Source organism: Amblyomma americanum, chromosome 7 (genome assembly GCF_052857255.1).
Source record: "Amblyomma americanum isolate KBUSLIRL-KWMA chromosome 7, ASM5285725v1, whole genome shotgun sequence".
Lineage (NCBI taxonomy): Eukaryota > Metazoa > Arthropoda > Arachnida > Ixodida > Ixodidae > Amblyomma > Amblyomma americanum.
In genome coordinates, this window is record NC_135503.1 from 79,324,042 (window position 1) to 79,336,642 (window position 12,601).

Genomic DNA, 12,601 nt, shown 5'->3' on the forward strand with positions numbered 1-12,601 from the left:
TCTTGCAGTGGCTTTAGCACTAATCGTTAATAAAATTTCAGAAAGCTAGCTCCAGCGCTGTTATTGTTTTTCTTCTGCTTGCTTTTACAAGGTACCTTAATTATGGAACACTGGTGTACCCAAATGTTTTGCCTGAGATCATTGCCGCAATCTGAGAATCACTTTACTTCCGTGAGCATCTCGTAGTCGCCGGTGCTTCAGGTGATCCCAATGTACTTTTGAGGATGAAATGTTTTAACCTAGCTTTTTGGCACTCTGAAGAGAACATCATGCCGAAACCGCGACAAAGCCGGCGGCGAAACTAAATATAGAACTTTCAGAAATTTTTAAAACGACCTACTTTTGCACCTCGAGCACGATTTGAACCAACACTGCGGTGCAAATAAAGCAACTTAGTTTCATGGTACTCACATCTGTTTTGTACCCACAACTTTATTGTTCTGTCACATTGTGACATTGTATTTATTCAACGGGTTAACAAAATTATACAGGAACAAGGTCAAGTATATGCAAAGGCAATTTACAAAGCAGTAAAAAATTTGGAGTTCGCTGCGCTGGCATCACAGAATGTAGTGCACAACAACCGAGCTTTCAAGTTATATGGCCAGCATTCCAGAACATCACGCATATAGCGTACTTTGTTGGCTTTTAGTAGCGAACACATCGGAACTGAATGGAAATATTTTAAACTTGTAATTTTTTGAAAACTGGAGAATCCCGAGATATTCTGCGGTAACATGGAGGTTACCACGGCCGAAACTTCTTTGCCGCTACCAGATCTGACCTACAAAGTTCTTGCTGCTCTATATCAACTATTTCTGATGGCCACAAAGGATCAATGGAATTTACCAAACACTCGAAATTCCTGAGTATGAGTGTTCAGCACCACGCGGTATATAGTGGCAGCCATGCAAACTAGAGAGGCTTGTCGAGATTTCCTATGCTTGAAAGAGCATTCTTAAGATCTCACCAAATGATATGTAGCAAGAGAGGGGCAACACATCATCAATGAGAGCTAGACCTGTGGAGAGTCACTTTACTGATGTAAATCATTAAAAGGGCTTCATTGCCAGCTCCAAAGAAAGCTGCTGCTTGTGCCAAAGTGCAGCACCTCTGTGGCTTTGACATTCTGCTACTGATCCCAAGGTTACGGGTTAGATATTGGCAGCTACGTCTGTATTAAATACAAAAAAAAACCTCTGTACTGTGCGATGCCAGCGCTTGTTAAAGAATCCCAGGCGTTCTGAATTAGCCCGGAACACTTCACTACGGCGCCCCTCATAGCCTGTGTGTTGATTCGCGATGTTAACCTCCGCAATTTATAATTTAAAAATTTAAATAGCTTCGCGGCTCCTTTTAAACTAGTTTATATTGAAAATTAAGCAGTGGCCCTTTTCTTCGGGGCTAATTGCATGCAGTAAAATCACTTGGCTGCTGTATGCCACAATAGAAAAGTTGCGAGAGGTTTGCTTGTGAATAGTGCATGCAAGCTAGACATGAGCAGACTCACCGTATACTGTCGTCAAGCATACAGCAACAATTTGGTGAGTGCCTCAATATGTGACAAAGTATCATGAAGACGTTCGCTGCGCGATACCTCACCTATAGACAATCTTGCAGTCTTTATGGCTGCACACATGCAGTCACACGTTTCCCGTGAGGTTTCTGGTCTGGCGTCTCAGCGTAAGAGCAGTATTAAGAGTAGCATGCTAGATGAAAATCTACCACGTTAGCAAATGTTGCGGCGCTTGCACTGCAGCGTAACAATACGCAAGTCCTGCGTGTAAAACGATTTGTCTTTAGTTTCGTTTTATGGAGTTTAACGTGCCAGAGAGACTCAGGCCATGAGGGACGCCGTAGCGGAGGGCTCCGGATATTTTGATCACCTAAGGCTCTTTAAAGTGCATTGTGCTAAAAATAGGTTCCAAAACTGGCTATTTTCTTTAAATACGTTTTCAGTCCTACGCTTCCTACCTTTATGTCACCTTCCTGCTTCTGAGCCACCAGTCTTTCGATCGTTTTTTCTGACTTCTACCGCAGATTTATTTACGTGGTCATTGTTACCTCTAAACCATAGGGTCTCTGGGAGAGAGATAGTGCTCGCATCGACGTCATGCCTCGATGCGAACGATGGACTTTTCAGGTCAGAGAGCATATGCTGGAGCGCTTTGTTCTTCCACGTAAGCGATACGGTCATTGTAGCTTGCGGCTTCAAAGCGCTGACACATGGCTACAAAGAAAAGTTATACAGCTTGCATAGAAACACCACAGCTTCTGTAGTGGTCTGGGGTTCCAACCTGAGACCACCGCTTACTCCGTTATTACAGCTCTACTCCACCTTAGGCGATTCCGCTATTCCTCTAAACATATGACCAACGCGATGCTTATAATTCAGAAAATTGTCACGTTTATCACACCTTATGAAGTCGCCGTTATTATTTGCTCTTTTGAATTTTCGAAACTAAGGAAGAAAAAAGTATGCAGGAGGCATGTTTCGCTGCGGTCTTCTTGAACTTCGAAGGTTGTAATTTCTGTGCATAGATGCGAACTTCACCTTGTTAATTTATCCTTGCTACTCTTGGTCTTCTCCTCAATGCACTCTCGAAACTGCTGCCTGGGTTTTCCCGGGAAAAATGCCGCTTGTGATTTTTCGCCAGTGGTAGGGTTCCTAGACAGTTATCGTTTTGTGGGCCAATTCCGGCTCAGCAGACCTTGCAGTATGCCTGGTCGTCTGTTGTGAGCCGTTTCTGACGGTGACCGCCTAAGTCACCGTGTTAGCTGGTTAACCTTTGCCCATGAATTAATTCGTACTTTTAGCAGCCGGTTGATCGCAGCCATTTGAGAGATATGCATAACTGTCTTGAACCATGAGCTTTGAACCAGAACGCCCCACGCCCATTCAGTTTCGTAACGTGACCTCCCCAGCCCAACCTCTCTTTCACTGAATGCCTGGCTCCCCTCGTATAGCTAATACGAGGTCTTGCAGCTAGCAAGACCAGGTGCCTCTCATGCGCCAGGCCAGCTCCCTTCTTAGTACTTGAATTTCAAACTGACCAAATGAAGTGATTCTAGTGTTTCTACATTTAGTCTGCACATGGGCCTTCTTCTGGGGTAAGTGCTGATGAGGCTGGTGTCGCCATAGTGTAATTGTGGTTGTATATAAGTTTCCTTAGTATGTCGTTGCGGCATGCATGTCGCCGTAGTCTTTTGTAGTACGCTGTTTTTGGCGTCGCCATAGTGTCATTGTGGTAGTACCTCTATTTGCCGTAGTATGTTGCGGTGTTATGTAGGTAACAGTAGTGTGCTGTGGCGGCAATATACAAGGTGTTTCACCAAAGACTTCACACAATTTTTAAAAATAGCAGTGACGTGCTCTGGAGAGGTTGCTTTGCCTCGAAGCCTCTCGAAAGCGCATGTATTTTGGCGCGATGCAGCCAAAACTTCTTGGGCCACAGAGCCGAGAGTAACCGCGTTTTTGAAATTCTAAAAACTTATATAGATATTTCATATGGTGGGCTGCACGCCTCTCTATAATTAAGGGGCCTAACTGTAATAGTTAAAATATTAAATATTGCTTAACAAGCCTGATAGTTAGCACGTCTTAACTGTATTGTGATGTACTTTATCGCTGACAATGCGGTGTCAAAAAAGCGCTCTTATAACTCCAAACTCTTGTTTTTAAAAATTATGTAAAATGTTAGGTAAAACAGACCGCAGAATGCTGGCGTCGCCATACCACGCGATGTTAGCCTGGACGACACAGTAGAGGATGCTTTTCGGTGAAACGTCGAGGTGGGCCTGATCGATATGAGCTTTAAACCAGGCGCTCTCATGTGGAGTTCGTGGAAGAAGGTATACAGCACAGCATAGCTCTCGCTATCACGCTCCCGCCTCGAGGAAGAGCGGAAAGTCTGGAAGAATTTTCTCGGGAGCTTCGTCGGTGACGCTTACTGAAACAACAGCAAGTCTTTCGTTCCCAGCGAATGGTCTTGACCAATTCCTCTTTAGTTTTAATGGATGTTTTTCATTCCACTAACTTTGCACGGCATGTGCACCATGCGACGACCCTTATTAGTTCAGCAGTCATAAAGTTTCGCACATCTCGCAGCCTTGATACGTACAGCCGGCCAAATATTTAGCTGGCGTGCGTGACATCCGGGCTTCGCGTGCTCCGACAGCTTATCACGGAGCAAACTTGCGAAAATATCGAATCTAAACACAGGCCCACTAAGTCCGCACTTAATATTGAGCTTTCTGTAAGATGGCTTCGTCGCAAAGCGCTGGAGCGCAGAAAAAGCGGCCGTCGCGCACGCTAGCTAAGGATTTGGCCGGCGCTGTACTTTATGCAGCTGCGAGATGACTATAGCCTTTACAGGATGGTTACTGGGGATCACACGACATGTTTGAAATAGAAATTTGAAATTTATTGAAATGTTTTAGGAAATACAAGTTTGCCATGGGACCGAGGCTAATGGTGACGTAAAAGTCACCTGACAGGGCCTTCTGCACCACAGATTACAAGTGCAACACAAGATGGCGGCATGGAGCAAAACAAAACTGTCAGTCATTTGTCGCGGATACATTGCCCATAAAAACTAAATTAATAAAATTCAATACTTTCCGTACATCAAACGAGCAGATACATGATCAGAAATGTGAGGACAAAGCAGGAATGGGGCACAAATAATCGCATATGTTCCACAAAGTATAGTCTAGTTTTTTTCCTGAAAGATGACAAGGATGATGATTGTTCAAGAAGATCAAATATGCAAGGGTAACTGTTCAGAAGGTTCGGGATTTGCCAGTGAATTAACTGCTCACCATACCCGGTTATTATACGAGGTTTTAGAAAGTTGTCTTTTCTTAAACCATAGTGTGGATCAGTATTGGTAAACGTATTTAAAAACGCACTGCAATCAGTTTTGTATTGCATGTATATAAATTCTGACAGTCGTTGATTATAGAGTGCTCTTATAATTAATATCTTACTTTTTTAAAAATACGTTGAAACAGAGTCATATCTTCATAGATTGTAAATGAAACGCAAGCCTTTTTTTTTGAAAAATATAAATATTTTCCAGGCTTGTTTTTGTGCCTACTCTCCATACTAACAAACAGTACAGCACGTGAAACTGGACCGCGGAAAAATATAGTTGCCTCCTCAAATGTATTGGGAGTAAAAACATAAATACCGACGAGAGCAGCAGATTGGACAGCCGTCGCCGTAGCTCAGTTGGTAAGAGCACCGGACGCGATATTCAGAGGTCGTGGGTTCGGATCCCATCGGCGGCATGGTTGTTTTTTCTGCTGCTTTATAAGTAATTTTCTTTAGGCGATTTATTAATCTAAGTATTATTATCCCACTGATAAGCAGAACAGATAAAAAAAAAATTAACGTTCCCCTATGCACCTTGGTTTCGGTGACTGTTGGCTCCCTTCATAAATTTGTCAAACGGGCCCCTCATTTCATTTAACTTGTCTGCTAATAGCTTAACGAGGGTCTCGGTTCTGGCAGTCTTGATGTCATAGGTAGCATAAGAGGGCTCTCGCACAGTTTCTGCCCTCGCCGTTAGATGACGTTCTACGTCACGCTCGCGGTATTACAGGACGTGCTACGTCCGCCGCTATGGTCGAGGGTGGCGCTGGTGAACACTCTTAAGGCTCGCTTACACCCAGTAAAAAACATAAATACCCATGAGAGCAGCAGATTGGACAGCCGTCACCGTAGCTCAGTTGGTAAGAGCACCGGACGCGATATTCGGAGGTCGTGGGTTCGGAGGTCGTGGGTTCGGATCCCATCGGCGGCATGGTTGTTTTTTCTGCTGCTTTATAAGTAATTTTCTTTAAGCGATTTATTAATCTAAGTATTATTATCCCACTGATAAGCATAACACATAAAAAAATTAACGTTCCCCTATGCACCTTGGTTTCGGTGACTGTTGGCTCCCTTCATATATATATATATATATATATATATATATATTCTACGTTCACAAAGCCGGTCCGGTCCTTTGCTGTAAATGTCGCACATAAATAGAGATAAATTTCTGCTGCTCAGCGATCTATAATGAATTTTTGTATAGTTCACTACTGCGATAACATTTCGCGCATTGCTAACGCGGTTGTTTATTTTCTTTGCCTTCGTCACTCTTTCTTTAATTTCCTGTCTTGAAGCTTGCTTCACTTAAGGTACGGAGTTAGTGCACGTGTCTTTGTCGTATAGGGTAACGCCTTGACCACATATCTCAGTGTGCTTTCTCAAGCACTCTTCCTTAATCGAGTCCTTTGCTTCATCCAGCGTCCAAAGCATGCAATCTGAAAAGAAAAGACAAAACTCATAAGCGCTACGTGGGCACGAAACGTAATATATGATCAATTTTAGTCCGCTTAATGCACGCTGGTTATTGCACGTCTGCGAGAGTATAGTGGTAAAAACCGTCAGGAGTCCCACTAGGTCTACTTTTGGACAAGTCCCTCGCCCACTGGTCACCAATTTACGGTGTCCTGCGTCAGCTGTGGCTACCTTATCTCACCAAACTGCCTAACATCCGCCGATTTGACGCTCAGCTGTTCCCTGCTACGTTTACCTTCGCTTGGAATCCACTACCTTACTTCCACTAAATATCAGTCTTTTGCTCTAAATATTTTACACCCTGTCCATCTCAATTTCCATTATTTAATTTCGGCTAGGACATCATAACTTGACGTTTGTTGCCCAATCCACTCTTCTTTCTTTATCTCACTTAAAGAGGAGCTCAGTTTTTTCTAGGCAACCGTATTTTAATGAAACATACAATGTAGGATTTTGTTGCTGATTACTGCCACCATGTTTGGCTGCCACGTGACATTTCAATCAGGCGCAATAAGATTTCAAACATTGCTGTTTCAGTGGTCTAAGTTCAGATGACTTCTACGAAAAACAGACTTTTCGACGTCGCATAGAATACGCACAAGTTATTACTCGATCTTCGCTTAACTATCAAATTTTTTACGCCATTTTTAGGGCGTCTCAGGCATTTTATGAAAGGACTCGTCGTTTTCATTCCCAACCTAAGCCATTCAACGTGCGCAAGAGTGTTTTTCTAGTCATGCTTCTGACGTAGTCGGTGCGTCACACGAAGCGCCGTCCCTGGCTGTGAAAAGAGTTTGGGATTCGGTTTGCTGTATTTGTTGTTTTAAAATAGTTCCATTCTGTATATTGCAAAACGGTTTGTTGTCGCGCACATATGAGAGTCTAAGGAATGTGATGTGACAATAAACTAAGCTCGATTGTATAAAATAAAAAAAAATGTTTGAAAAGCGATGATTAACGAAACCAAATAAAATTAAGAACTTGAGAAGACTGCATTTAATTCGAGGTGGAGTAGCTAGCTCATATCTGCTAGCTTGCACGCGCCTTGCACAACTTGGCCTTACAGGAACTGTCTTGTAGTGCTTTCTCGCAAGGCTCAACCTTACGGCTATCACGGAAGCAGCAGAGAAGGCACTATCACGAGAACGGGGCAAGAGGGATAGGTTTGCGAGCTTATTACCATCGAAGGACAAATTATTTTTCATTAAAAGTCTTATGGTTCGGTCTTTTCGCCATCAATAGGGGCGTTAACGAGTAAATGGCGGGCCTATCCATAAGACCATTTTAAGAATAATGATTGCTGATTCGCCTTTATGAAAAAGAGTACAATAAAAATGAAGCTTACGATGTCCACGGAAGTTGATTTTCATGACGGCGCACGTCTTGAAGTCAGTGTAGGGGTAGCTGATCACATCAGGGTGAATTGTGTCTGCAAAACAAGGAGTACATTTTGAACACCAGAAAACATGCACCGTGTGCTGCGCTTAGAAGTGTCAGTCGGAAAGTCTGAATGTCTTTTGAAAATAAAAGAGATATATTCGGTGGTAAACGATGAGGCTCTTAAAATGTTGTGCATGTCAGCGCACAGTTCATATCCGATGCTTTGGTGTGCCTTAGATGCCGCAACCACAGTCGCTGTCAGCGCAGACAAGTGGTCGCAATGTCGGATGGTTGCGAGATACCGACCCTGTGTAGACTGTGCACGGAAACAGCTTTCTAAAAAAATAATAAACTTCATTGCACACCCAGGTTTTCATCTCCGTGGTATGCAACTCAAGCCAAGTCTTTTGCAGTTTAATTCTTCAAAACTGAATTTTTCAAGCCGAAGTGTTCGAGGAATTACTGCAAAAAAATTGCAAGAACTCTTGCACTTAGCAGATCACTGTCGCGGCCAAAAATTACCATTAAATTTTGATTATCACGAAATGGAGCTCTATATACGTGAATCTTCGTTTATACTACTGTCAAGAGTGTACATTTGGCTTCTAAATGAACCCGTGCCATAGCTTTGAGCGAGGAATGATTGCACCAGGTCTGTTTGAAGTGCACGTGCTGCAATTCAGCGGTTATTAACGCTTCGGCACTCCTTAAATATTATTAGCTGAAAGACAAACGCTGATAGCTTAACATATCTACATAGAGAGATTTAAGCCCATAAAGTCGCCTATATGCCAAAGCACTTAGGTAATTTTTGCGTACGGGCAGTGTCATTTAAAGGGGCAGTTTCATCTGAGCCTCAAATATTAAAATATAAGGTGTGAGAGATAGTGATGCGGCTTTAGTGAGGATAATAGTGCAGTGATGAGATTAATTGCAGCGCGCATGTGCGATTGCAGTCGCATAAATAAGCCGTCATCGATCACAAAAAGAGTGCTAAAGGGTTACATATAGAGGAGGTGCCTCGCGGTTAGATTTATTTGTAGTAGCGCTACACCACCTTTGCAATTTCCCGTGTTTGCCGCAGTAACCTCGGGAATGCAGTTTCCACAGCTGAGATTGGAGCTGGCTTGTGTGAGAAAACGCATGCTTAGGGAATGGTCATTGCGTTCTTTATTTACCTACTTTCAGTTTTGGGCGTCGAATCAATCATAGTTCAATAGACCACGCACTTTATGGCTTCTCTTTAATCCTTGTCTATTATGTGGCACAAATTTCATTCCATAAAGGAAATTCTAAAGCTTCCCTTAGTAAATGGGTGAAGTTGCGTATTCAGCTAATTGGCCAACTAGGGTTTCTTTGGAAATTCTGCTGCCTTTTTCCAAGCTCTCCTAAAGAAATGTTTCGAATGTCTGCTACTTCCTCAGTATTAGCCATTTTGCGAACTTCCACAGACACATTCTTCATTGAAAAAGAAACCACAAGTATACCTTTCTTTTGTGCATGCAATGTCTTTCTTTTCCAGAAAGCGCGACGTGCACAAGAACCTGAGGCTGGTCAATAAAGAGGTCACTTTGCTTACCTGAGTTCACAACGACTCGAGCAGTATTGGGGGTGTCACCTGGCACATACTGGAACGTAGCATTTCTCCTGCAGGCAAACGCAATTTATTATCAGCTGTGCGCCTCTATACCCTGTGCTGCTAAAAAAGAAAGTAACAGCTGGAGCTAGAAATCACAGCCGAAAAGTGCTTTATACCGCACAGTGGAAAGAATAGCGCGTGAAGGGGCATCGAGGTTTTGGTGGTATCTATAGGTCCCACGCTGGCTAGGATAGACAGGGTCATGCATACGTATCAACAGATTTTGTACAATTCTCGCAGTGCGTCAACTATTGAAGATTAAACAGAAACGTATTTATAAACATTTCTGTATGTGTAAAAGGTTTTTCTTTTCGTGTTTTGTTATAGAAGGGAGCTGCCGAACTTGTACTAAAGCGTCCTTTACTTCAGCACTGAAAAGAACGATGTGCCCGCACAGGGAAAACCAATTCAACCAAAAGCGCTATGCCAAGGCGCGTATCCGGGTGTGTAATATATCGCAGTGTTCAATGCAGCTTGTGTTTTCAATCACGGAACAACAATCTCTTCGAGCGTGATTCCCTCAACATCTGAGTGATGTTGTTCCCCTTCGGTTTGGTACAACCCACTGATGCAATTCTTTTGTGCACCAATGTCCACTTTAGGTCCGAAACAGGGCTCATCGACCGGTTGTTACATTTGGACTGAAGTGCAACTTGTAAGTCCAGTTTTAGAATTCAGGGAAAGCTTCAGTCTTTTTGGACTAGGTCAAAAGAAGAATTTTCGGGACGAATGTCACAAGCAATGCGCAGCTCTTCCAGGTAAATTATGGCGATGGTTGATTTTAAAAGAGCAGTTTAATATATCTCGTTTTCACCACCTACGATTGTCTGTAGGCCTTTTGTGCGTACAGTCGATGGGTCGGTAGGGTGGGAAGCTTCTTTATATTGCATTTTTGTGACACGGCAGCAATGGCGCACTAGTGTTCGCTCCCAGTTATAGCTTGGAGCTTGGGTTGAAGGCACTGCCTACTATATACATTTTCAATCGATTACCGGTTATTAACCCCACTTTGCAATCAAGATTAACCAAGACTAACTAAGCTATGCTACATTATGCTACGTGCAAGTACGTATATGCTACGTATATGCGTATGCGACTTGCTTTCGCTACGTATGTCCTGGCATAGCCGAGCTAAGCCACTGCCAATTTTTAACCTTAATTATTTTTTTTCTCTGCTGTAGCTTGTAGCTATCCAGGGCCCTTCTTATTTGCAATTCATGCTAAACGTCACACTATGCTCCAATTATTTCTGTCAGGTTGGCATCTTACCGAGTTTAAATCTTGAATTTCTGCAGCAGCAACATCAAATGTTAGTCCTCCTGGCTGACTTGGGGTGAAACTGTATAGCGCTTGCCGTGGTTGTTTCCCCAATAGTGCATTTTGCTAGTCTGGAAAAACAACAGGAGGATATGAAAGGATTTACGTTTTCTGGCCTTCTGCAGCGTTCAACGACCATGCGTAGGTAGCCGACGGGGTTTTGGCGTCGTAAGTGAGGCGCCATGCAGTCAGGCATTTAAATACAGGGTCTGTGTTGGTGTCTTTGATGGCCACAGCATATTCTACAGCCGCCATTACCTGCGAAAGTGGAAGAGAAATAGAGATCCCACACGAAAACAAAAAAATAGTGCAGTCTTTTCTGACACCTTTTATGGGTTTTCGTTTTCTTTTTCTTGTTATTTTTTGTAAAGTAGCCGTCAGCATGGCTCAAAATTATCGGAATTAGATATATGCTGCAAGAAAACTTAGGCAACTTTATAGCTTCAAAACTGTGTTAATAACTTCGCAGCGCCGCGGCATCTCACTTGTTATGGCGCTCGGCTGGTGGCCAGAAAGAGGCGGGTTCGATACCGGCCGCGGCGGTCGAATTTTGTTTGACGCGAAATTCTACAGGCCCGTGGACTGTACGATGTCAGTGCATGTTATAGAACCCCAGATGGTTGAAATTTCCGGAGCCCTTCTCTACAGAATATAGATGAGTCTAATAGAAGTAGACTCCCCGCACCACTAATGTATCGCGGGTAAGCCCTTCTCTACAGCGTCCCTCATAGCCTGAAGCTCTTTGGGACGTTAAACCCCCAGAAACCATAAAGCCAAAATAATCTCGCACTGATGCTTTCGCCGCCGCCGTCTTCTTAGATTAACGGTGAAAAGGAAAAGCTGGAGTTGGAGTAAACCTTCCCTGTGTCCTAGTTCTACCTCTGCGAAGAAGAGCAGCGCCTCCACTATATATAATAAATAAAAAATTCTGATTAGAACGTCTTCCGGAGTAAATATCCTGAAAGCCGTGCTAGGACTCTCATCACACTTAATATTTTAAGACTTACTTTTTTTATTTTCAGACTGCGAGCGCTGAAGGCATGGAATAAGAATTACTTTTTTTTTCAGACTACATGCGCCAGGGCATGGAATAAGGCTTACTTTTTTTATTTTCAGACTGCGAGTGCCGAAGGCTTGGAACCAGTGGTTCCAGACGATAAATTTGCTGCAAATGGTCGGAAAAACGAGGGGAATTCCGTTACAAACGCATTGTTTATCAGCATTTAATCATTTTTTTGTCTTGCCGTTTACTGCACAGTGTCTTAAAGCTCTGAAATATAAACCGAGTGACAATTCTAAACTCAACAATACCCTCGTCTTACGTTCTGTGAGCGTTTCTCAGCTCACGGCGTCTGAAGACTAAAAAAACCAAACCGAGATGGTGGTGCATTCTCTTCCTTACCTCCAAGGCGTCCGGAGTGTCTACTTGGGCATCGCTTGGTGCAGGAGAGGCGTTAGCCGGCACTGATCGAAGGAGAACAGCACCGAGAGCTAGAACAAGAAGCCGTCCAAGCGGAGACATTGTTGCGACTGAGACGCTGCCGGGAGAGCAGACTTCAGTGAAACTGCTTGAAGCGTCCATATACCTCTAGCTCCTCAGGATGCTCCATATCCGTCGCGCTGCATTCGGCGTCTTATTCAGGATGCTCCTACTTGGCAATGTAGCCATCAGTTCCGGGAAATGTAATAAACTTATCGTAGCCTGGAGGCGTACGGACGTGAGCCCATCCGCAAGGATATGCGGTGCAGGAGATTACGGCTGCAGCAAAAAAAAAGGTCCCGGTGCTACGTTGGGCTTTAAATTTAGCGCTCAAGTTGAACGCTGAAAGCGTAACATGTTTTTATCTAAATTAAAATGCCTTTTACATGTATCTGTTTGTACGATTTGGTACTTGTATGATATACTCATCCCA

At 43.4% G+C, this 12,601-nt stretch overlaps 1 protein-coding gene across 1 annotated transcript; it reads right to left on the reverse strand.

Moving 5' to 3' along the window:
- Nucleotides 1–5,971: 5,971 nt before the first annotated feature.
- Nucleotides 5,972–12,306, reverse strand: LOC144097267 (uncharacterized). Its single transcript, XM_077630009.1, has 5 exons — nt 12,091–12,306; nt 10,795–10,946; nt 9,312–9,379; nt 7,698–7,781; nt 5,972–6,315 (listed from the first exon to the last, which is right to left on the reverse strand). The coding sequence occupies exons 1-5, from the start codon at nt 12,268–12,270 to the stop codon at nt 6,185–6,187; spliced, it is 615 nt and encodes a 204-aa protein (XP_077486135.1). The 5' UTR covers nt 12,271–12,306; the 3' UTR covers nt 5,972–6,184.
- Nucleotides 12,307–12,601: the final 295 nt, after the last annotated feature.